This window comes from Molothrus ater, chromosome 1 (genome assembly GCF_012460135.2).
Source record: "Molothrus ater isolate BHLD 08-10-18 breed brown headed cowbird chromosome 1, BPBGC_Mater_1.1, whole genome shotgun sequence".
Taxonomy (NCBI): domain Eukaryota; kingdom Metazoa; phylum Chordata; class Aves; order Passeriformes; family Icteridae; genus Molothrus; species Molothrus ater.
Window position 1 is genome coordinate 24,994,639 of NC_050478.2, and position 26,323 is coordinate 25,020,961.

At 36.4% G+C, this 26,323-nt stretch overlaps 1 protein-coding gene across 6 annotated transcripts in view; it reads right to left on the reverse strand.

Moving 5' to 3' along the window:
* Window positions 1-28: 28 nt before the first annotated feature.
* The window catches only part of SGCE (sarcoglycan epsilon), a 32,965-nt gene continuing 6,670 nt past the window's right edge, over window positions 29-26,323 (reverse strand). Inside the window, exons 2-13 of one of the 6 annotated variants that reach the window (XM_036406793.2) lie at window positions 24,540-24,644; window positions 20,539-20,661; window positions 17,777-17,934; window positions 14,937-15,009; window positions 13,916-14,114; window positions 12,110-12,272; window positions 8,728-8,939; window positions 7,949-7,975; window positions 7,050-7,238; window positions 5,414-5,457; window positions 4,550-4,584; window positions 29-1,542 (exon numbers count right to left, since the gene is read on the reverse strand). In XM_036406793.2, coding sequence (XP_036262686.1) covers window positions 1,510-1,542; window positions 4,550-4,584; window positions 5,414-5,457; window positions 7,050-7,238; window positions 7,949-7,975; window positions 8,728-8,939; window positions 12,110-12,272; window positions 13,916-14,114; window positions 14,937-15,009; window positions 17,777-17,934; window positions 20,539-20,661; window positions 24,540-24,644 — 1,361 coding nt within the window. In that variant the 3' untranslated portion in view covers window positions 29-1,509. Of the gene's footprint in view, window positions 2,885-4,549; window positions 4,585-5,413; window positions 5,458-7,049; window positions 7,239-7,948; window positions 7,976-8,727; window positions 8,940-12,109; window positions 12,273-13,915; window positions 14,115-14,936; window positions 15,010-17,776; window positions 17,935-20,538; window positions 20,662-24,539; window positions 24,645-26,323 lie in introns of all 6 variants that reach the window. The other 5 variants (XM_036406792.2, XM_036406797.2, XM_036406794.2 and 2 more) reach the window with 5 other exon arrangements.

The following is a 26,323-nucleotide window of genomic DNA, read 5'->3' on the forward strand; positions in this document are numbered from 1 at the left end:
TTGTAAAATAATCAGGCAACAACTTCACTACTTTGTGTTTTCCATTTTATTAGATCATACATTTCATGTATGTACAAAGAGATGTGTTGGGCTTTCTGTTTAATTTGGTTGCAACTTAATACAATATCCATTCATATTGCCATCATATAATGTTAAAAGAGGCTGTGAATTTACCGTCTTAATTATTACTAATTCTTTAGCCATTAGGTCTTTAACCAGCTTTATAAATCTATGTTTCATAGTAACTGTTTTAATAATTAAAAATAAATAATTTGTTATTAAACTTACCTCAGATAAATGAAGATTTCGATCATAAAATAGTTCAGGTATTCTTAATACCCAAGTGGCCTACATCATTAGATTCTTTCCAAAATAGGTGGAGCCTGCACTGCTACAAACGAATTCTTTATGCACATATGTAACAATTTATTTCCTTAAATATATTGACACTGTTACATTAATACAAATAAGGTGGGAGCAGCTCAACTGGTAGATCCATTGATTGTCATGTCATCCTGGAGTTATCAGAAATTACTATAATCCACACCCAGAATTATTTACAAACTTTAATCTTACGTTGCATTAAAAATCATTATTTAAAATCCATTCCATTCATTTTGGTTTCAAAACACTGACAGCTGATACATCTGAAAATACTAGTATAAACTAATAGAAGCCAAATGCTGATTGAATTTTTTTTACAGCTTGGGTAAGAGATGAAAATGTTTAATTTACTGTAAACCTCAGTGTGCAGTTTTGTGATTTGCTTTTCATTGATAACCATCCAAGCTGCTGGAAAGAAGGGGGTGTCTCTGAGGAGGTTGATTTACTGGTGAAGTTTCTTTCCTGGTATCTTTTGGATGAGGTAGGAAGGCATGATGGATGCCACTCGAAAAGTGAGTAGGAATGGCTCTTTATTCCAACTGTTTCAGGAACTGCCTTGAATTTCTCAGCTTGAATGCCTGTAGCTTGAGCTACCTCTCCTGGTCTAACAGCCACCAGCAGGATTTGCTGCCACTTGCTGTGGGCTGTGCTGAGCATGCAGAACAGCTTTGTAAACTGATACTGAAGGTTTGACAATATACAAGTAGGTACCACATACTGAGCACTGCTTATCTCTACTTTGCTGCCACAGTGATCATAGTTGCTGCTCAAAATTAGTCTAAAAAGCAGCTCAGGATTTGTTCTCTGCTGAATTCCTGCATTCAGGTCTGAGCCCACAAACACATCATTGATGCTTAAAAATTAATGTAAATTAAGGTTCTGTGTTTTGACAGAACTGGGTCATAACTGTAAAAAGAGAAAAACAAAGACAAACAAACCAAAAACCACAAAACCAAGAGCAACTACTTTGGTCTTTTTACAAAATGACCTCATTGTACAGATTCCTTTTATCCTCAGTCTTAAATTCCAAAATTACTCAAATTTCTCTTAGCAGAGACTTCAGGAACCTCAGCTAAGAAAATGTAGCCAGCACTTGGCAATTTTAAAGCAGACGCAGTTTTCTGCTTACAATGCAATGTCCTGATGAGCATACAGCTTCTGAAAGAGAAAATATTACAGAAAAAAGACAAAGCATAAGTGTCAGCTTAAAACAATGCCATGCTTTGAGGTAAAACCCCAAAAACTGTTGGAGTCAGCTGTTACAGCTGCAGACCCTGAAGTCCTCTATGATGTCCTTAAATTGAAGATTTAAAGAAGCATCAGAAATTCATTTAAAAGCTGGTGAAAAGTGTCAGTAGATGAATTATAGTTGTCTATTGAAAAACATGAAAACCCCAGTTCAAATCCTTTAGCAAAGTCCATATATTATTAAGCTTCAGCTGCATAGACACATGCCTCTCAAAGAAACCACTTCCCAGCAAAGTATGCCTTTAATTAAGTCCTTTTTAAGATGTGAAAATGTTATCCCTGGTTTACTGGATAAGTAATTCTTCCACAACAGTTTGCGCTCCAAAAAGAAAAAAAATGTGGAGGATATAAAAAACAAACAGCACTGGGGCTCTTTATTGTGAATACCACAAAAAATTTAAAGAGTGTTTTTAAAGAGTTAGTCCAGGTTTACTGTACCAAATTAAACCCTTGCTTATTTGCAGACATTAATTTTTGCCTACAATAGCTTGTAACAGTTTCTTCTAATATAACCAGGTGAATGAATGGACAGATTTTAAATGCTTTATTGCTTACAAGTTTTGAAATAGCATAAATATCTGTTAAAAGAACAGAAACCCAATTTTTATCATGAAAAGTTTTAGTTACTTTCTCTGGGGGGCTATTTCTTTATTTACTTTCCAAAAATAACTTTGCTCATTATATTTGGTAATCTCTAAAAAATTAATACCTAATATATGTGCAATACTATTTCAGAGCCTTATCATGTTGCACAAGTTTTCATGCTTGTACACTACTTCTTTTCCTGTGCAAATGTTAGGCAATTATATCATCCCAATAACAGTCTGAAATCCTTTGAAGTTTTGATTTCCCTGTTAAAACTTTCAGGAGAGATCACAAGACAGAATAAAGCTTGATATTTATTAATACATATATATATATATATATATACATACATACATATATATATATATGTATGTATGTATGTATATATATACATTAAAGATTACTTCCTGAATGTAACAAATATAAAAAGTTATCAGTGTTTACAAATTGTCAAAAATGTCCAAAGTACAAAAGGATACAGTACATCAGTTATATGGAAGTGATTGTACTCCTGGCACTGAAAGCATCATAATACTGTGGGCATGCACAATATACACCAGAAAAACTCATGCATCAACCAGAACAAATAAGAAAGACAATTTGCTGCCTTCTTTGATTACAAATTCATTGCTTCTGTTAGTTTTCTTTCCTCAGGAATACCATTTACCTGCAAAGAGATGAGAATTTATATTATCCATCAGTGGCACATGATGCTTCAACAGTACTGAACTGTCAACTATGAGCACAGCACATAAATAGTATTTATTATTCCTTTATCAACAACCACATTGGAGAAACACTGCAAGTACAACCTGGATCAAAAGACAACATATACATGACAAAGAATTCTTCTGGGAAGGGAGAGGGCTGGGAAAAGATTGTTAAACTGAAACTTATCTTTCTACTTGGGATCTAACAGACTTCATAGGGAAGCTGAGGCACAAAACAGAAAAGGTGGTACATTATGTACATGCAATATTTAGTCTTTTATACTGTAGGAACACCCTATAAGCTTTTTCATCCAAGCACCTTAAACAGTCCTTGTGAATTCTGCCTATTGACAGAGAGACAATTATAAAACCTAATGCATCTGTTCATCCTGGAGACCAGCAGCAATTTTCATCACTGTAATAAACATTAGATGTGAGTGGTCACATCTCACACAATTCTTTCTCAATTAACGTTTAACTTTGTGAAATAGTCAAGTATTATGTCAGCTATTAAAGTCTGCCTTTTTATATAAGACTAAAATAAAACTATTCCTTACTGGGGATTCAGATAGTTCCTGAAGTGGACAACAGTTATTATCCATGGTCTGCTCTTCGAATTACTAAATATGGTCTACTGAAGATTTAAAATAGAAATTTCTTATTCACAACTGTGACTGTCAGTATGTTAAATTCCCCGAGTACATTACTGTGAGTTTTCTATAGGAAAAGAACAAAATTTAACTATTAATGTCTCATTCTATAGGTTTTTTGGTCTTAGGTGTTCTATTTCTCTAAATGTCTTGCTTGAGCAGATCAATAAAATCAGTTGCTGAGTTTGTACTCATGCTACTAAAAAACTCTTGGTAGTGGCTGAATTTTGTTTTAAATCATAACTTTCTAAAATTCTAACATTGTGGCAACAGGAATTATGGATATCCTTTCAGAAAAGCTGCAAAAGGCACATGCTAGCATGTCATGGAAGTGCTTGCAGGATCACCTGCACATCTGAGCTACAAAGCAAGGTGTCAATAAACCAAGGGAAGAGGAGGAAACGCCCTCTGTCCCAAATTCATTCCACCATCCGCCCCCCCTGGATTTCTGAGAGCTTGTCACAGGCAGCATCTGTGATGAATATGAAAGAACAGTTGTATTCTACAGAAATAATGTACTGCAGAAAATACAGACATAGGAGAATTTTTAAGATCTAATTTTAGGGCAGTTTTTCAGTGCTACTCAAAAGTGACAGACCTGGGCTAGCTTGTATTTCATACCTTTGCAAAAATGCCTCACTGCTGTCACTGTACAGTATTATACAGCTTGCAAGACAGACTGGAATTCTTGAAATGAAACAGTCATAGCAGAAGAGCAGCACTTGTGTAACACTTTGATTCTGCCTTATAAACTGTGAGTGAGAAGAGCTGTACTAAATGTCAACCCCAACCAGTACTGGAGGCTCTGGATCAAGGGTTTGACTGCCGGGGTTATTCACCATTTCCAGCATATGTACAATGAAGAACACAAATGGCAAAGCTACCAGAACTGCTATCAGACTTTTTATACCTGTGTTTTTAATTTCCACATAACAAAACTCACATGGAGAGAAACATCTATTATATACTTGCCTCAAATCTTTGAAATGTTGTCATACGAAATTCTCCTTTAATCCCCGAAAGCAGTAATGAAGAAGAAGGATTTTCAATGAAAAGAAAGAGTAGCTTATGGAACTCCTAAGTTAAAACAAATCTTCTGCTTGGAGCTGTAATTCCCATATTATGTTCAAAACATATGAATCTCTCTAGAGTTTTGATTTTGATGCCTCTTTGAATATTTAAAAATTACACTTGGCTTCTAATTTTTCCCTGTGTGGTCTTTACCCCCTCTCACATGGCTATCTATGGCTGTAGGTTTTTCTCAAACCTGAGATGCTAAGTAGAGAGGACAGTCAGCCTCAGTCTGATGGGTCATTCCTGACCTCAGTCAGTACACCAGCATTTGTGAGAATGATACAAAAGTGATGACTACAACACAGGAAACCTGAAGCATGGATGTGCCTCACCCCAGACTCCCCAGTATCAACACTTTGTCTAGTAACTGCAGAAAAGAGCTCCTTCTTCAAAGCTTAACTAATATTGGTGGGAATTAGAAAATTACATTTACTATCAAGTGTCAAAATCTGAACCATGTAACTGCATTTGGGAATCTAGCTGCAGCTTCATGTAACAAAAAATTATTTCTATGAGGTTTCTAAGTTAGCTGAACCAAATTCCAGCCTCACATGCAGAATCCTAACATAGCATTTCTTCCTTGTTTAATCAATCCCATGCCAAAATTTTCACTGATGTATCAAAGAAATTCTGGAATGACAATTTCTGTAATACTTTACTCTATTTGAAAATGATTTCCACTGTCCACAGACTGTATACATTTTGACTAGTGTTTTCTCCACACTGGTCACTTAATAATTACAGTATTTTATGAGTACTGACCTGCACTCTGCTGCTGTGGAATCTGAGTCTGATGTGGCAGGTTCCTATAAAAAACCATTTAATATCTTTAATGCTTCCATACAAAGTCTGAAGTGTATTATGATGAACACTCAGTATTTACACTTCATTTTTTTTTGCTTATGAAGCAATAATCTATTTTCACTATGCAAATACAGATGTCCAAAGGTTAGCCACGACCATGAAAGAAAGACAATTAGTGCTAAAGTCGTTATTATTTCACTTGTCAGCCACGTTCAAAGGCTCAGACTTGGTGAAATGCCAGAGGCAGCAAGAGTCACCATGGGTTTCTGAAGTTCTGCAAAGTTTGGTTTCTATAAGTGAATATTCCATATGCCATGAATACAGCAAAGGTGACAGCATTTGCAACGTAGTTATTGGCTGTGGAATGAATGGTCAGCCACTTCTATGTGTCAGACCAGTTCACTTATCAAGGCAAAGTTGCATTTCTGTGCCTTGCTTAAGTGTCTATTTTAACAGCTATCAGATAGAGGTGTTTTTACAGAAAGGAATTAAGGGGTACAATCTAGGTGAAACAGATAAATACCCTATGTACAACTCAAGAAAGCTTTTGGTACAGGATTTGGCACCCCAGTCATAAAAACTGCCATTCTGAATAGAGAAGAAGCTGTAAAAGATGGGGCAGAGCACTTTGCAGCACTTGTACAAGGAATAATTTATACAGCTGTCCTTTCTGGAGAATTTAGCTTCTGGGACAGGGAGAAGAAAACACTCCTGCAGCATGGATCTATTGTGAAGGGAATTTAGGACAAGCATGTGTAAATTACAGGCTGAGTTAGAGCTGGCACAGGACCGGTGCCACTGGGGCCATGCAGGCCTGCCAGCAGAGGAGGCACCAGCTGGAGCTGGTGTTACAGCACAGCACTGGAAAACACCAGCCACTCCTGACCACTGCCTCAGATCTGCTAAGCCACAGGCACCTCAACCCAACCTTTCCAGAAATGCCTCTTTGCTACAGCTCTGTGGAGTTATCTGAATTAGAACATGTGCAAGCATCTGTCTGGTCACTAGTTTCACTAAGTTACTGATAAATGAACCCTAAGGAACAGGAATTAATTATTTTTCTGGTTTCTGTCGTGCAAAGGGAATGACAACAATGGAAACAGGAGAGAGCTATGAGCATTTTTCTTGGCAAGCCTGAATTATCTGTGTAATGCAGTATGTTCTTCTGTTCAATGTCAACGTTTCAAACACAAACCATGTGTGACAGGTACATGACTAACCACTTACAAAGTCTGGATTTTCTGGTTAAAACTACCACAGATTTGGTGGTTAGTTTTACACCAGAACCCCGAAGGGTGTCTAAAATAGAACAGTTTTAATTGAATCCTCTGTCAAAAGTAGTTTTTCTCGAAAACATGCAGAAATATAACTGTTCCATGCCAAGCCTCTTGCAAGCCTGCAGCCTCTTGCCAGCCATTTAATCTTATAACAGAAGGCCTTTCTTCCTGCTGGAAATGCAAACGTCAGAGCAATCTTGAACTGGAGAGTCATTACTGAATCCTCCCACAATGAACACATTTCGGAGGACAAGCACAGGGATCTACAGTGAGGTCATGCAGCACACTAAGAGCCAGAGCTGGGCATGCACACTTACTGCTGTGTCTGCATCAGGGGCATGCTGGTGTTGTCGTAGCTGTCCGTGTGCAGGGGCGGGACGATCTCGCCCGTCACGGGGTGGAACACGGGCAGCGTGGAGAGCGGCCACGCGATCTCCCTGTTCTTGGACATGTCACGGAGCTCTTTGGTGGATTTCTGTATAGCACTGTGGTGCACCAACTGGATGCTGTGTCACAAGGAAATAAAATAGTGAATACATACTTTAAGTGCTTTATCAAAACAGAGAATTTTGCAATTATTATTTTTTTTTTTTAAGTACAAGGACTTTGATGCATGCTACAGACTACAGTGCAACAATTACAACCTTCACATAGTTAAATTAATAAATATTTGATTTATTTAATTTTTTAAGGCAGTAATTATTCCATTAGATTTTTCTGTCTGAATAGATGTTTTTCATAGGATTCAAGACTGCGCAGTTTGTGGCTGATGTTCCATTTATTTGCTGCAATTTGGTTTCATTTTAATTTTGGTTAACTCCTGATTCTTGTGGTAGATTCATAAAAGCTTGTAAATTAATTTTAAAACACTCCATATTATAGGCACTGGATACCTTCCAGGATATTTCTTCTCCTGCTCACTGCCTTTAAGAGACAGGCTGGGAAATCCAATAACCAGGAGTACTAATTGCATATTAACATATTTATTCTAACAGCACTATTTTATTTTGGATTACAGTCTTTAATTTCAAACCCTTTTTATTGTGGTCTTCTATCCTTGCCAAGACTGATTTAAAAGCAGCTTTCACATTTATGAATTAAACCATGAATTAGAGAGAATGAGAGAAGATTATGACACATATGTATGAAGCATGACAAGCTATTGAGAATGAAAATTAAATGGTAAAAGAAAAATAACAGGAAAGAAGACACTTACTCTGGTGTTTGCATGTTTCTCTTTTCCCTAAAAACAAAACAAAATTTATGAATTAAATAATAGCATTGATAGTTGGAACATTAATCTATCTGATGATGAAAACAGTACATGATGTAGAAATGCTGACAAGGTTATTGCTAAACGCAACTTGGCAGCATTTGCAACGGGGTTTATGATGAGGCCTTGATGGACGCACGTAGAGAGATGTGATAGTGGTGACAGACACACACAGACACACACACAGGGAAATGAAAAATGCAGGTTAAAGAACAAGCTTCTGGCTAAAAGAAATTCTGTGACAAAATGAAGTTGTAGTTTGTGTAAGAAATGGCAGAAATCACGTTACTTGCTGCTTTCCTTTTATGTGTTTTTCTTTGATAATATGTCTAAATTCAGTTAATCCCCTTAACCAGGTTTATATTATGAAAGTTAGCATTTTAGAGATTACTTAATATTCTCCTGAACCAATGATCCTTCATTACTATTTTATTTGCTGGAGGCATTTTGGAGAGCTATGCACATATGGAGATTTTGGGGAGGTTTGTGCATATGTTGAGTATTTTAACCCTTTCTAGAACAACTGAAGGCCCTACATCCACTTGCTTGGAAATCAGTGCATGTGCTTAAGTGTCAAATAGTTCAGTATTACAAGCAGATACCTTTAGGCCTGTATTAAATGTTTATAATGAACTGAGTGGAGATATTCTAACAAATAACCTTCTATGCATTATAATCTTAGAAAAATCAAGAGTTACTTATTAGCATGTTCAAGTACTCACACTCCTTCCCGTCGGCAGCACATGATGTAGGCAAGTATTAGAAAAAGCACCAGTGCTATTGCCGAGGGCACTGCCAGTGTAATAAGGAAATCCGAGTAATAGTCTCTGCTTTTCAGTGTATCCGAAGGTGGCTTGTATTCTCCACCATCAGGCAATATTCCCTCTCCACGAACCACTTCCTGAAAGGTGGAAACTTGTTTTGTATTGTCAACCTAATACCCAGGAAAAAAAGAAGAAAAAAAGACTATTAAATAACAAAGTAACCTAATGTAAAAAAAACAGGCAGGTATTTAACAAACCGTAACCTAAAAAGATCCATATTACTTATTTTACAAATTCTAGACAATTTAATCCAAACACTTTTCTTTTCAGTAACAGAAGCTTACATTTAAGGAAGCTTCTGATCAGTGTGATAAGTAATGTTATAATATTACTTCTCTCTTTTGTGCCTAGGAGAGATACCATGTCTTATACAGATTAATTTTAGGCATATCTCACACAAACAGTATTTGAGTACAGATTTGGTAAACATCTTTAGTGCAAACTAATTAACTGATTCTGATTTCTTTTTTATTAATTAATCCATTTAATCCATTTCTTACTAAATGTCTTGTTCTAAATGATAATATTGTCCTCTCTTGTATAAAGGTGGCAAAAATGAAGAGTCACATAGCTACAGTGTTCTTCCTCCTCCTTCTCCTTCATATCACACTACATTCAGTGCTCAAAAAAAACAAGAGCCATCAACTGAGTTGCCAAGGACAGCTCATTTTCTCTCTCACACAAATTCAATTAGCCTCCAAAAGCTGCATTCCTGGTCACAATTTTTGTGTGTGTTTGTCTGTACCCAATGATCCTAGAAATACAAACCTGTCTTGCTGCTAAATTTCCTATTGCTTTTGATTGCCATTTCCAGATGACTTAATTTTCTGCATCCATTTTTTTGTTATCTTCAATTACATGTTACTGTCAAATTTTATCAGTGCTAGCTTTAAGATCCAGATCATTAATACAAATAAAATATATTTGCTTACATGCTTGACCTTTTGTCTGACTTTTCATTGAGAAATCTTGCAAATGATGGTCACTTCTTTATCATTTACACTTCAAGTCATAAAATGCTGTATTACAGCTTAGGCAATGGGTGAAGAGATTTTTATGAAATTCCAGAAATCCTGCTGAGCCTCAAATATGTGCATAAACACACACACAAACATATGTAAGTGTTTGTTTAACAAAAATTGATGCATTCGCTGCTCATTAATTCCAGAGTATCTTCTATGTTAGGTGCACTGAGTTCCACCTGGCTGCTTAGCTGAATCTCAAACCCTAACAATGCACAAAAAATATGTATTTATTGATGTGACTGACAGAGGTCCATACAGTGTCAGAACAAGCTTTCAGAGAGCAGCTTCAAGTGGAGCATTTATTACATTACATTGCCCATCCTTGCAGAATGTGGGACCCCCAAACTTACATCCACTCTTTGACTGGGTGCTAACTGCCAACACCACCTCATAAACAGTGGGATGATGGCTCTGTTTTCTATCACTTGTTTACATTGTGGATATGGGAAACAGAGCTCAACTTCCTCCCAGCCCATACATCTGGGGAGAATTCCTGTCTCTCAGCTTGCCTTGTGAAAAGCCGACTGTGATTCGACAGAGGGAAGCTTGGCTCCCTTTTCCCTCTGATGCAGCAGGTTACAGCAGAAATGCTGCTGGCAACAGTAAACACCCCTAAGACAGTTTAAATTCAGTTACTGTGGCACACAGCCAAAACAAGTGCTGAATTCCAGAAGGTTGTGTTAGAGCTGCTGCAGAAAATAACACTTCTCTGAAAGCCTGTTCCTGTTACACATCCCAGGGTGATCTCTGCTTTTCTCAAACCAGCGTGACAATGCTGCTTCATGATTAGTTTATGAACCACTGCCACTATCAGGCATTTTTTTTCTGAAGAAGTATTCCTAACAAGCTTCTTTTCCTTCTCCACGGGCACAGCTGACTGTTCTTGCATTAGTGCATTATCCCTCTGCTGCTTATTTTAAAATTCATCCTTTTTTCCAAGACTGTTTCTCCAATTTCTCAAGACCTTTCTGTCCTTCAATGCACCTGCAGATCCTTTCACTTTCATGGGGAGCTACAAATTTAACTTAATAAGCACATTCCATCATCCAGTTATTAATGAGGAATAGGCAGGAATTATTATTAATTCTGCTATGATTATGGCTACCGACCAGCTCTTCCTAGCTTCTCCTAGGCCATGTTCCTCAGCTTGCTTGTGAGACAGTATCAAAAAACCTTACCAAGAAAGAATGACATCAGCTGCTCTGCCTTGGCTCTACTTCTTCCTTGTAGAAGGAAATGGAAGACTTGACATAGTTTGTTCTTGCCAAAGACCAGCTGCCTTCTGCTATTTTTCAGGCGCTGGTATTACTGTGTACACATGGGCCTTATAAAATTTCTCAACACAAAGCCAATAAAAAGCAAATAATCTGGGTATTCTTTTGAAACAAGTATTTTCCAACCTTAACCTTTCCTAATTTACAGTGTACAGGTAGAAAAGACTGGAGGCTATCCAATCAGTTTTGTGTATGAATGCCTTTCATTATACTCAGTAAGTTTTTTCCATCCAGTGTTTAATATCTCCCTTTCAGCTTCCTCCTGGGTAATGTCTGAAGCAGCTCAACAACCATCTAAGTTTATTTTATATACCTTCACCATCATTGTTCAGATTTATCTGAAACATTCTCTTCCAATACTGTATTATTTCTTGATTTTCCTTACAGGAAATAAAAAAAAAAACCAAAACAACCTTAAAAAGCTTCTCTGGGAATTATTCTCCTTTCATGGCGAATAGTCTAGTGCTTGGTTATCTTTTCTCTTGCATTTGACTGAGAAGAATGTTCCTATTTATTATTTAAGGAGTCAGCATTACTTTCATTCCTTTTTCTATTTCATTTTTAGCATAAAATATGTTTTAGACATTTTTCAGAAACAGCATAGTATTAATTGGTCAGTGTAGAATCAGAACCTGAGAAAACATGTATGTATGCACACACTTTTTAGAAAAGTGTAACTAGCAGCATTCTGAATTAATGAACTACACCTCTCATTACTTTTACTTTTTTAAGCCCTGGAGCTCTCTGGCAATTTATAGAATTCACTGCTAGTGAAAACAAATACAGTGGTTTCACTGGGGCTCAGCTCTAACCGAGTTTAGCCTACATATCAAAATCCTTTCACAATCTTAAGAGTGTCTGCTAGGTGGAAAAAATATCAGTCACAATGAAGTGAATTGGCAACGTTGTCTGACTAGACTGGCAAAACTCTTACCTGTACTTCTACAAACATCACTTTTATGCAATAATAAAATAACTCACCAGAGAGATTTTACACCAGTCAATATGGAATTGAGTACGAAATTTTTTATCACAGGTTATTACAGGCTCCATTTCTTGACTGCACCTCAGCTGATTTTGTGGGTTTTCCACTTCTCGTAAACACGAAGAGAAAGGAACATCTGCCCCAACCATCACGTACACACTGCAGAAAGAGATGAGTGACAGACCAGCAGGATGTCTCACAAATCCCCAAAGCACAATGATGTACTCTTCCAAATATTATTGCTGTACATAGTAACATTCAGCTATTATTTAAAGATTGAAATTACTTTTTAAAATCATTTTCCTTTATAGTACACTTTTATCTCTTTAAGCATACAAGTAACAGACTGAAATCAAAACAACTTTCCAACATATTCTGGTTTGCTTGTTAATGTAAGTGTTTCAATACCATCAGTTGTGCCAACTTCTATGAAGTAAAAGAGCTCCAAATGTGGCTTCCTCATGTAAGTAAATCAGTACTATTTTTGAAAATTGTATTAAAATAGCATCATTTTGTTTTAAAGAAATGTTTAATCATACTCATCATTGACTCTTTTAGAGCTTCTTCCCATGCTTTCAAAATAAACTCACAATGACTAGTTATTGCTAAACCTAATACAGATATGAACATGCTAACCCCCAGCTGCTTCTGAAACATTCCATACTGTATCTATGCGTGGCCAAGAAAATTTGCTTCAGAATACTGAAAGCTGAAGGCAAACCTAATACTTGATTTAGCATCGCCATACATAAAATAAGAGCTTCTGCACCGATTGTATTATTCATTGTCATATTTAGGTATATGGAACGCTGCTGTAAAATACAGTCTGCTGCACCAGGTTATAACATGCCAATGGATGCTGAAACAGAAATTAGGTCCCAGTTGCCACTTGTTACAGTAGGCATTATCTAACTAAATATTTGAAGTGTAGCCATTTGTATTAAGTGACTCTGCTATTACTCTGGCTAGTACAGAAGTCACTTTACTTCTTTAAATATGCTCGAAAACTTCAGAGACACAAAAGGGCTCTGAAAAAGCCAGTATTTTCTGCACACATCTTGTATTTTGAACCTTCGTCCCTTTCTTAGATACTATTTGACTCCAAAATATCAAAAATTATCTAAAAATAACTAGGCCTCTTCACTTTCACCAGGGAAAAGCACTGTCAGAATAATATTTGAAAAAACTGAATCCTTACTAGTTTCCTGTTAAATACTGTTCAGAACAGTATTTATGGTTACAAATCACAACTGGAACCAGCCCATTCCAGCAGTTTGCACTCAGCAACCTGAGCTCCCCAGACACCTTACGACTCTCAGAAGAAAGTCAACAGTGCTCTTGAATCACTAACTCAGTTAGTGAGAACAGCTGAAAATTACACTATTACATGCAAACTGCTCTCAGAAATTGAAGTGTCTCTGCTCTATCATAACTTGCTTCAAAATTTTGAGTTTAATGAATTGGGAAAGGTTAAAAGCTTGAAAAGCATACCAAGTGACTTTTCAGAAGTAAAACTGGGATTTCAAAAAAAACATATTTACTACCAACTCGTTTATAATTAATGGAATTTATTAGTATTCCTTGGATTATAACATCCATATATAGGAACTCTGCCCTGTTGTAGTGGTATCTAACACAATAAATACATAACTGGGGCTCAGAACATGAGTAAACTTTTCATATCTAATTCCAAAACATAAAAAGCAATTGCAAAGTATCTAGAAAACTTGAAAAAATGTTAGGCTTCTGAGTAACAAAAGAAGAAAAAGTGAAGGAAAACCATCACACTGACACATGCTTACCCCTCTTTCATGTCATTAATGGGAAGTGGAACTCTCCCTCCCCTGTCAAGGGCTGAAGTAATGTTTATGGCATTCAAGCGTTCTGGCTGCCATACATTTTTCACTGCTCCAAGGAAGTCCCCCAGAACTTCACTTGCCAGCATTTCTTCTACATTCATATTCCTTATGAAGAATTCCGCTTGATATGGTAAAGGAAAATCTACTCGTGATGAAAAAGAGTGTTGCATTAAACAAAGGCTCTATAAATCCAAAAATAAATCTTCAAAATATCTGGAGTAATGATTATTGTAATACTACTTAAGACTGATTCACCTTTCCAAAAATCTTGTGTTTGAATTAGCCAATTTTGAACCTACTGTGATTATGTTAAATTTTCAATAGAAAGTACCATTAGCTGCTACTTGAGCTGAAAAACTTTCGTTATTTATAAAACAACAGGGAAGAAGCAGACTAGAGGAAAAGAGTCTCAGATGCTAAAACATCATTAAACAGCTATAATTACATTCCTGCTAATTTGGGGGTCAAAACCAATCTGCAGCAACAATGGATTCCAGCTCATGACACTCCAGAGTGGAAATGTGATAAAGAGAACTAATTTTAAGGTCCAAATGTCCATATATGCCATAACCTGCTGTTTTCTGACTCTGCCTACACAAGTGTTCATTGCATAAGGTAGACATAGAACTAAGAAAACTAAACAACATGCAGAAAGAGAGTGAAATCTTTCATGTAAGGTCCCTTTGAAAAGACAACGGAAATTTCGAATTTGAAGTTTAATGAAAAACAAAGATGCAAACATTTTACTGTGAGTGAAAAAAAACAGTCCTGAATGACAGAAATAATCTGGATTAAAAAATCAAAATGAATTAAATCAGGAAAAATTCTCTTACTTGTCTCCTGTGCCTCTGTTTAGTGTGAACACCACACAACTATTTTACGGTATTTATCTTCAAAAGCAGGAGCCCATAAGAGGGTTTTGCTGATTCAGTTAAAAATACAACCAGCTATATTCTGTACATACCTTCTGCTGACATTATATTAATGATCAAATTGTGTCTTGCTGTTTCGAAGGTACGCCTGTTATACGCAGTGATCTAGAGTGAAAAAGATTACAAAACAACGCAAAAATGAAAAGTATATAAATGAAACATCAGTGAAAGTTAAAGTGATAACTTAGAAATACTTATCAGTTTTTAGGTACTTTGCCTCCTTATTTTGAATTATATGAATATTCATTCACTAATATAAAATTTGAAAGGTAAGATCAATTTATTTAATGCAGCACTACCTTCAAGTCAGGATATTGGAATTTTCTTGGCCAGTCTATAGCCAAATAAAATTAATGAATATGTGAAATAATATATATTGGTCCTGATAGAAGTGTTCTGCCATATATCTGTAATCTTTCTCTTCTGTTATCTTTAAGAACCACCATAAGGACAGATTGGTTTCTCCATTTCCCCACACAGCCTCCAATCCTCACCTCCATCAATACTGTAAGATCTAAATTCATCAATAGCTCCTACATGGAGATGTTTTTTGAAGGAAAAGGTGTTGTGATGGAATTCCCATATTTGGGACTGCTATTTAGTTTTAGCTCTGGTCCCAGTGAAGTCTCACTCCATGAATGGATTCAAAATAATGCTCCAATACAAGTAGTTTGAAAAAAAATCCTGCAATCTGTAAATGTAGGGGAAGTGAAAACTAGAAGGTAGATGCAACATTTGTGACTCTAATCTTTTGAAACATACACCTTCATGAATAAAATAAGCAAGGATACCAACCTAAAAGTTAAAATGTACCAATCTAAAAGTTAAAATGTTTAGGATACCTGAAATGCATGCAAGTGGTTACTTCTCAGTGGTGACTCTACTCCAAGGTTGCACTACGATTAAGTGATTATTCATAAGAAATACATAACAAGGCGGGCTATCAGTATGATTATGTATTATCTTCTCTACCTTTTTTATCCCTGCAAGGTGATAAATTTTTCATGAAATAAACTGAAAAAACCTAATTTTCTTTCTAATTTTAGACTTCAGTTCACTCATTTCAAGAGCAAAGGAGAGGCAGAAGAGTGACAATAGTAACAGAACTCTGTTGCTTCTCAGCAAACAGAACCACAAGCCACTGTGACACAGGCTAATAAATAAAAAAAAAGTAACAGATGTTGCACTTCTTTTAAAGGATTTGAATGAAAAGGGAAAATGCTGTGGAGTATCTACTGCAGGTTGTTAAGTGGAGAGGGAAAAGCCTACCCAACACAATCAGATCTCATTTAATGTTACAATTTCATTATAAAATTAACAGAAAATAAATATGAGATTTCTCTAGCCCTAATTCCGCTAATTTTTCAAAGGGTTCCTTCAACACCAGTTGAACCAATAGTACCCAGAAAATCAACCCCCTGGTCATCCAAGCTCTGTACAGGAGCAGGGCAGTACCCACTGTGAGCCTGCACTCCAGCAGTGGGAGCTGCCAGCATAGCCCACACACCCCAGGCAGGCGTGGCAGAGGTTGCCTCTGTCCTGAATATTCATTCAGACACAAACTGTCCTTGCACAGCTTTCAAAGGAGCTTGAGCACAGAATGTTACCTGCTCTACTGCAGTGCTGTGCATAATGCTAGGCTCTCCTCATCATGAGGTCTCCTCCAGTTAAGTGAGCTCCCCATGACATCCCCTCAGGAATTATAACATGATGGAAGTTCTATTCAGGCCAGGAATATGCAATCACTCTTCTCAGAGGGCACTAGGAAGAGGATCAAATGCCATCTGCCCTCCTCACACACCACAAAATTAATTCAAAAGCCACATCTAAGACTGAACTGCAAGGACTTAATTTGTATGCTAGGCAAGATTTACTTCAAATATAGCTTGAGGTCATGCTTAGAATGGAGGTCTTGATAAGGATCCTAGAATCTAAAAGCACATGCCATTTAAAAACTGGCAATTTCAAATAATAGTTTCCTCTAAATAAAACTAAGTAAAGCCTGCAAGAACTTCTGCGCGTGATCAATTCTCAGATGGTATTAGTCCTACTGAAATCAAAACAGAATCATGGGTGCAAAATTAAACATGGGTGAAACTATCTGAAGTATAATTTAACATTCAGAGCTATCATTCTTGAGGAAGAAAAACTATATCAAATGCAATTTAGAAAAAAAAATACTCATCAAGCGTTTAAGACAAATATACTGCTAAAGCAGCAAAATTGCTGGAGCAAGTTATTGTGCAGATTTCTTAACACTGTGAACCATACAGTGCCTGATTCAGTCTGCTGTCTATGAAATACATGGTAGAAAATATTGTCCCCTTTCACTTTTGAATTGCTGCTCAATGAATAATTAGTGCTTTAAAATATTTGAATAGCTAACTCTCAAATGTTAGAGAGTTAGCTATTCAAATAGCTAAATATTTGAATACAGTTTTGTCATTGTTATAAGAATGAAATTCATAAAAGTACTAAATAAAATAAAATAAATATCAATAAATATGAATAATGAACAGGGGGACAATTGATGAATAATAGTTGAAAGAACCCCAAACCAATCAAACCAAAAACCCCAATCAAGCAAACAAAAACTAACAAGCAAAAAACCCCCACAACTGCTTATTGACTGAACACTTTCATCTAGTGGGGAAAAGTCAGACCCATATTTAGGCTGAATGTTACAAAGTTATGATTAAGTTATTTTTTAAGTACAGTTGCTTATAAAGTGTTGGTTTTGATCTGTATTTTGAATAAAACTTGAATATGAAATAGCAATTAACTCTTAAAAAACAAGGGGGAACTTGTAGACAGTTCTGAACCTTACACTCTAAATCAAAATATGTATTTTTGAACTTCTGAAAGCAAATACCTCAATGATGGTTGGCTTGCCCACATTTTCCACAGTTGGTGAGCCATACAGCACTCCATCACTGTATGGTGTCCTTTGGATATAGCGCAGCCATCCAGGTCTGTCAGGGTAACCCATTAAATTGGTATTGAACGTTATAGGATCATTACTTATTTCACCTAGATAAGAGAAATTATATTAGAATATCTACAAGAAAAAGTTAAATGCTTTAATTTTTCAACTAGGAAGTCACATTCTGCTTTCACTTGTTTTCTGAACCTTTCTAAGAGGAAAAAAAAAATAATTGCTAACCTTTACCATATCAGAAATAAGTAAACTATTACTTAGCACTTCTAGGTACTAACAAATTCATACCTGGAAAGCATAACTAACTGTAGACATAATGTGCAGGTACTTCCTAGAGTTTGGGCTAAATGAATGCTGATGTTCAGTAATTAGTGGGTCTGGTTTTTAGAGCACAGTTCCACCTCAAATTGAAGCATCTAACCTCCTTACAGACAAGAGGACAAAAGTTTCAGTCCTTTAATTTCCTCTCCCAACTTACTTTATTGATGTTTTCATGATGGATCCAGGTACTCAATGTACTGTAAAGAGTGGCTCCATAATCAATAATGCCTGAAAGCTTCTGTTAGCATTAGGATACGCATACAGGTCTTTGGCACCAGCAGCCTGGCAATCATTTTAATTTAGAGAACAAATTAATTAAAAAAAGGATCAGACATTCCTGTGAACTGGAGCCACTGATGGCTACTAAATACAGTGGTCCAGCTGTAAAAGCCCCTCAAGTCAAACCAGTACCTTGGTTCTTATTGATACTCTTATAAATGTCTGGATTTTACTTCAGCTTATTTTAGCTTTTGTAAATGAGATCAGGCCTGAATACTACCAAATCCTCACCACCAAGACAGTGTCCAGCTGAGGCACAGAACTCAAATCAAATCCGTTCTGAGCCTGCACAGACACCTCTGCCCTGCACTCCAACTCACCTCTGAGAGGGCAACAGCATTATAGGACAGATGATGAAAGGAGATACCAGCCAGGCTGGCCCAGAAAGCAGAAACTGAGCCCAGTCAAGAATGAACAGCTCTCATCTCCCCCAGAGAGGGACACAGAGACTGAGATGTGTTGCCCAAGGGTCACTAGTCTTTAGGTATACATTTCCACATCTGGTTGAGCAAAATGAACCAGAACAGACTAAACCAGTATTGGGTGTAACACAACTACCCTCACAATCCTCTCAGGACATCCCAGTAATCTAATCTATTGCAGTCAGAATCACAGAATTCAGAATTACAGAATATTCTGAGTTGGAAGGGACCCACAAGGATCATGGAGTCCAACTCTTAAGTGAATGGCACGTACAGCTTGAACCCACAACCTGGCTTACTAGCACCCTGCTCTAAACAAATTCCCAGCACCAAAAATGATTTGAGGAAAATTCTGAAAGCGACCTGTGACACATTCCGGTTTGCCCTTCCTTTATCAAAGTAGGCCATGACAATGATCCAGCTCAGCAGACAAAAATAAGAGTACCATGACAACACCTGACCTCACAGTGAATTTCTGACATAATCACAATTGTCTGTCGGAACAGCAATTTCAAAGGATCTGAAACCAGATTCCTATTGCCTTGGAATCACATGAATGTCAAGAGGCTGCAGCTGTAAGACAATCCATCATTAGTAAAATTTCCAAGCTCCTTCCACCTATGTGCCAAAACTGAGAGAAAACTGGAACAGAGGCAAACTTCACTCTGCCAGTCACCATGGCATAAATGAAGACTCAGGTATCCATGTCAGGAAAAACACCCAATTTACAAAGAGATGAAATCTTAAGAACATTTGCGTTTATTCAAGTTTACTCAAAATTTAACTAATGCTAACAGAAGCTTATTTTTCTTTAAAGTGAGTCATAGTAACAGCACTCTCAAATCAACTCAAAAGTTTATTAGTGAAACAGGCTTTGATTATGTATGCATAGGTTTTTCCTATTTTCCTGTTATGGGAAAATAGTCATATTTACATAAACTGGATACATTTATTCCTTTTCACTGTTGATAAGCATGTGTGGCTGAATGCTCTCTCTCTTCCCACCCCTATCAGACTGCTTACACATATTCTAACCTGTGGCGATCAGCCTTTTAGCTTTAGTGTATGGCAAAACCATACTTAAAAATCACAGCTCCTTCTCTAAAACCAATCTGCTTATTAACATTAAACTGTTCCTAAACATAGGAAGAAGGCTGAAGTCAAAAGACTATTTTTAAAAATGAAAGAAAACAGTATTATGAAGTCTCATATTTGATTTAATCCTCTATTTTGTCTTACATTTACTATATGCCTTCAAATTTCTCCTTCATATAGGAGATATGTATAATAGATACATACTGTCTCAAACAGTAACCAGATAAATAGCATTTTTAACAGACATAAATTTCCACAATTTCATATTTAATGCAAAAGTGATGAAACATTTCTTAGTATCAGATATATATAATGGGTTACTACACCTTCCCAAATTAAGTACATTTTTTCACAATATACAATTATATACATTTTTTCCCAAACAATCACAAACTAGAATATTTTAGAAGTGTAGGACTACACATTTTATTTCATTTGAAGATATTTCAATAGAAACTAAAACCTGTCTTGTTTGTCTTATATGTTGAACCACAAGGTTGGCTAAATAAGACTTCAACTTTTTATAACAATATTTTTTCTGTATCTGCATATAATATGGAAGATCTTAGCATCTCATACCAGGCTTTGGGTAAGGAGGAAATTCCCCCTTAAAGTACTCTCTCTCCAAAACATGAACAAACAGAACTCCAGCAGAAGGGTATACATTCCGATCAGAGTGCACCTTAGACAGAATTGTGTACACTGAAAAGCAGAAGGAGAGATAAGAGACAGAAAAAAGGCAAAAATGAGACATGCTCTAGGTAACTTCATGCATTTCAACAGCAATGCAGGCATCTGGGAGAAGGACAGCAACAAATATTAGCCACCTGTTAATAAGATTTTTAAAAGGTTACATAGATTTAAGGGTAGAACACAGAGCAAACCCTCTCTTTGCCCAACAGGATCCTTTCCAAGACTGCAAGAAACAAAACTGCCTATGTCAAGATTTCAAAATTTGTATAAACTCTTTATTTTTATAGTAATTAAAAAAATGAGGAAGGCTATTGTAATTTTATAGTTGGTTTATTTTTAATATTACATTAATAAAAGTACATTAAATGAATTACACAATCATGTTTTCCTGATATTTTACATAGAGAAAGCAACAGAGGAACACACAGGAACCTTACCAATCGCCAGTCGTCATTCCCCAATGAACAGAAATGGCAGATTTTTCACTTCTTGTGCAGAAAAGGACATAGCAATTCACTTCAACTGATTTCTATGACTTCTTATGGCAAGAAAGTACTTTCTCAGACCACCAGGGTAAAATACAACTCAAACTTTTGGTTAGAGAGCTCTTTACTGAAGATGTTGGGCTTGTATTGAAGGATAAAATGAAAGGACAAGGTGATTTATAGGCCAGTCAGGTGAAACTGATTCCAAACAAAAAAGTGAAGCCATGTTTTACAGGACTGAGGATCAAAAACTTAAAGAAAATTTAGAACAATCAGCATATGTAGAAGCAATAAGGTGGTTTTTATTTAGTACAAAATTTGCTGACAAGGGCATACCTTTTTAGGTATAACACAGTTGATGCAGAACTACATACGCATTTTAATGAATTAGAAGAATGAAGAAATCATTACAATAAATTAGGTGGATAAGAAGCCACTTTATCAACAAGTTTCAAAATTTAAGTATAAACAGAGAATACTGATTTAATAGGCGTTTCTCAAGGTGTCTTAATAAGATTGATTGTAGCTCGTATTACTAATTTTATTACTACTGAATTTTAATTTAATGCCCTAAAAGAATTGATCACTGCTAATAGATTTTGTCAGTGAGATGAAGATCACAAAAGTAGTAGATAAAGATGGTAAGCCACAGACAACCACACACAGCTACCAGCCTTGTTTCTTCCTTGCCAAGCTGGAAGAAACTTCATGAGGAATCACATCTCCAAAAGCAAATTATAGGCCATACAGCCTGGAGGTGCTGTCACTGGCAAGACAGACTCCAAAAGACACTTCAGAGACATTGTAACAAACTGATAGGAACAAACTTGTAGCCCCCAGAGGTGCTAATTTCAACCTTGGATCAATAAGCATTTGAAATGTGGATAAAGCTCATGTAATTCTTCAATGCTGGTGTCATTTTTTAATCCTGGTATAATTTCTCCAGCCTTATAATTATACCAACTTTCTTACTTGAGATCTGCTTAAAAAAGCGCCATTAATTAGGCATTAATCACAGGCATTCCAGCCCTTGCACCACGTACTCTGAGTGGAATCTCTCTCACCTAATTTTAGATGCCTACAGAAACAACATCCACCACTAAGTTAGTTAGGCTCCTTTTATAGTCAGTGGAGAAGAAACAGATGCTTCTAGGGGTTGATTTATTTGATTTCTCCTGTAAAGCGAGATGAATCATGTCCTAGATTCCACACTACACCGACTAGTTCTCCATGGACTGCAGAGGGATCTTTGAGGAGATGCAGACATCTGTAATGTAGACCTCCACATTTACATACTCCCCCCTCTTCAAGCTTAATGTTGCAGAATGTATAACTCTGGATATACTACTGATCACATTCCACAGCATCTGCTTTTCTGAAAACCACTTTTAACACAATACTGAACAGAGCTAATAATAAACCTTTAAATAAAGCTAAAACTTTCTAATAATTTTACCTTAGTGAAAAAAATAAAATAATCCTGAAATTTGAATTGTTACAATTCTGTGTAGTTAATAAAACAGTGTCATTTTCATCATGTAGACTTACATACAGTAAGATCATTGATTTACCTACTTAAAATTAGTAAATTATTATCCAAAAAACTTCTGCACTCAATTCTGTGAATGAGCCATAAACAGCACAAGGAAGTTAACTAATTTCCTTTAAAATATTTCCAAGAAAAGCTGAAAAAGTAACATTAATAGAACAGAAGAGCTGACAAAAATATGGTGGCTTGCTGAAGGTGCGTCAAATACCTAGAAAAGATCATTTTTCCATTTCTGATGCTTTTCCTCTACAATGAAAATCCATTTCCTTTTTACTGTTCTTCCTGTTTGAAATGTGCATTTCTTTCTCAGTAAGCAATTCTTTCAGGAAAAAACAAGCATAATAGAATCAGCAGTTACTGAAAAAAAACATATAACACTTATTTTGTCTGCTATAAGAAACCTATTACCACCACTAAATGCCTGCCCATTCCTAGCAATGAGACATTCCCTGCTGCTGAAATAAGTATACCAGCAAGTATTTGATGTAGCTATAAAACACTGATCTTGGTGGAAGTCTAGAAACATCTCTCAGAAGAAAAAAATCTAGAAACCTGTTCTATCTTGTAATGACAAACACAACATAATGACACAAGTATGGTGATCAAAAACTCAGAAGTTCTTGCCCTCATTGTCAGAGATGCCCTCCTTGTTTTCCCCACAAGAAGTTTCTTCAAAACCTTCAAAAAGAAGGAAAATGATGAGCCTTCAGTCTGCTACAGCTCTCACTAGCTTTACAACAATGAAACAAGTGAAAGGCTACTTTCTTCACGAGCTTTTAAAATCCATCATTATTTTCAGGAGATAGACTGGAGATGAATGTGTAATCATCATCTTGGGTGATCTAGGGACGAAACTGAATATACTCAACAAATAGATACTAATCTAATACAGCAGACTGCCAGATGTGAATTGTCTGGGCAAATTCCCTGTGGTAGATAAAAGTCTCAGGGACTGTGAAAAGCTTCGGTAAAACTAATCATGGGAAATTAAAAATCTTCATTAGGATCACATCAGATCCCTGCTAGAATTGGCTACCATGACAGCACTGCTTTCCTCTTTCTTGTTTCTAGATCGCTTGGAGGACTTTCTGTAGATCCCTAGATCTCCTTAGAGATCTAAAACACAGGAACAGCCAGCAATCCAGACAGGACTTTATCAGCCTGCAGCCCAGGGCCTGTTACCAGAAGCAGAAAACCTCCATCTCCAGAAATTTCAGCAGTTTCACCATGTTGGTTGCAGCCTGTATGTTGATGATCCTTAGGAAATAATTCGCCTGGAAGTTTTTTGTGTTTTTTTCCTAGAAATTTCAATTGGTTCTCTCCCCACTGGTATTTAGCAGATGAAGAACAATCCCAGAAATAACTTGATCTGGAGGCCAATCCAGATTGCCTGCCTAGATGAGCAATCAGTGCAAAGCTTCTTCTCAGCCAGTGTGCACAAGCTACAGTATTTGATGTGTACTTGCATAAAGGACATAAAATAGTCTTTTTACATCTTTCTACATTCATGTATGAGAAGACTTTCTAAATTGTTACAGAGAAGTTATTGTATTAAGCAAACTGCAGAGGTATCTTCAAGCAACCAGCCATGATAAGAAAATGTGCAGTATTAGGTATAAACACAGCCATTATTTCAAGCAAAGCTACAGGAACACGAAAAGTCAGGGAAGACTAACAGGAACACACAGGTCTGTCAATATTTGAAGATTGAAGAAATGTAAAGTTTTCCAAATAACTTACCTTAAAATAGTACCCTACTCCTAAAACAAGGACATGACTGGAAAAGCAAGAGTAATATTAAAAGCAGGTTTGCTTGAACCAACAGGGTATTTAAATATACAACCTAAACTCACCATTCTTCTGAACAGCCTTTATTCTGCTGATAACATAACTGTGGGCTCGCTTAGTCGTCCAGTTAACAGTTCCATTATTGCCATCAGCAGAGCTTAGCAAAATAGCTTTTCACAATAAAACAAATGCAAAAAAAAAAAATTAGTCAGATCAACAGACTGCCACAAACAATTTGATCAGATGGGATCAGACACCTTCTACACCATGTTTTGGTTTTAGTCAAAGCTTAGGAACCACAGGTCAAAAAAGAGGTGTTTGGTTTGAGTATATAAATATGTAATAATCTTTCTGACCATAATCTTTTTGACACCCATTTTTCCAAATAAGCTAAGTCTACACTAAATACTTAAACCTCTGCAGACACTTCTGCTGACATAATTGTACTGATAACAAAGATGAAGAAGAGCATTGTCTAATAAATCTATTCGCACAGACAAAACCTCGCATACAGACAAAAATATATAAAGTAGCTTTCACTGGAGTGGTATATTTTGGTCAAAGTAGGAAAATTAAAGTAAGCAAGCTTTGCTTTTATAATGATGCTTATATAAAGACACGTGGGGCTGATTGCCTTGCAGGCATAACCAATAATCAATTTTGAAAAGAGAACCCATTAAAAATGGCTGCCTACATCCCACACAACTAGAACACAGCCTGAAATCAGCCAGATACATGAAGCTGAAGGTGGAAGTTTTAAATGCAGTGAGGAGCAAATGATTACTGGAGACAGAAAGCAGCTGTAGAGCTGACAGAAAGATTCCATCTCACCAGCAGCAGAGGTGCCTGAGAAAGCTCCCTCCTCACTTCCCACTTTTTGTTCCTGCTCTTCTGGGATGAATAATAGGTATACCAGCTGTACAGTTACATGCCAGCTGAAAGTGCAGAGGGAAGGAACTGCAGTCAGATGCTAGGAAAGTGGCCACAATGAGTAGGTATTTTTGTTTTGAAATACTTTGGGAGTAAGAACTCATGGCAAACCCTGGATTAAAGATGTTTATGGACTAGTATCTTAATATACTTGTAAAAAAACAATACCAGAAACATCAAGGAGCAGTACCTGTGTACAGATACACCAGTCTGCAGGAAGAAATGAACACTTATTGGAAAACATGCACAGTACATGAAAGAAGCCTAAACATCTGTGGAAACTTCTGACCTGCTACACCAGGCAGGTACAGGCAGGTATTAAATTAGTGATAAGACATTCTTCAAACAGAATTCAGGAGGCCAAACAGATCTGGCTTAAGCAGTAAAAAGATACACCACACTCAATCTACACATGTAAGACAGATATCTATTATTGATCATTCACACAAAACATCTAAAATTGAATTGAGGATGGAGTGGAATTAAAAATTGAATTTTAATGCACTTTTAATTTTACTTATTTATTAAATTTAATAATTTGATTAATGCAATAATTGCCATACCAACACAATAACGTTTCTAACAACTTTTGCCCTGCTGAACTGATCTGCATATATTGCAAGTCAATATAATAACACCCTAGGGACTATGAAATTTAGTACTGCATAGGACTTTGCATAAATTTTAGTAATTCTTGAAAAACTCAAGAAATTGCTAAAAAGATCAAATAAAGTTGCTCCATTATTCCAACAGGATGAGCTGGGCAATCAGAGGCTTGTCAGCTACAAACCAGCACCAGTACCAGACAATACAATTAATACAAGATTAGATAACTGAATTATTAAATGGAGAATAGTATTAGAGTTGTCAAAATTATTATACTCATCACAGTCCTTATTTAATCCTCATTAAGGATTTC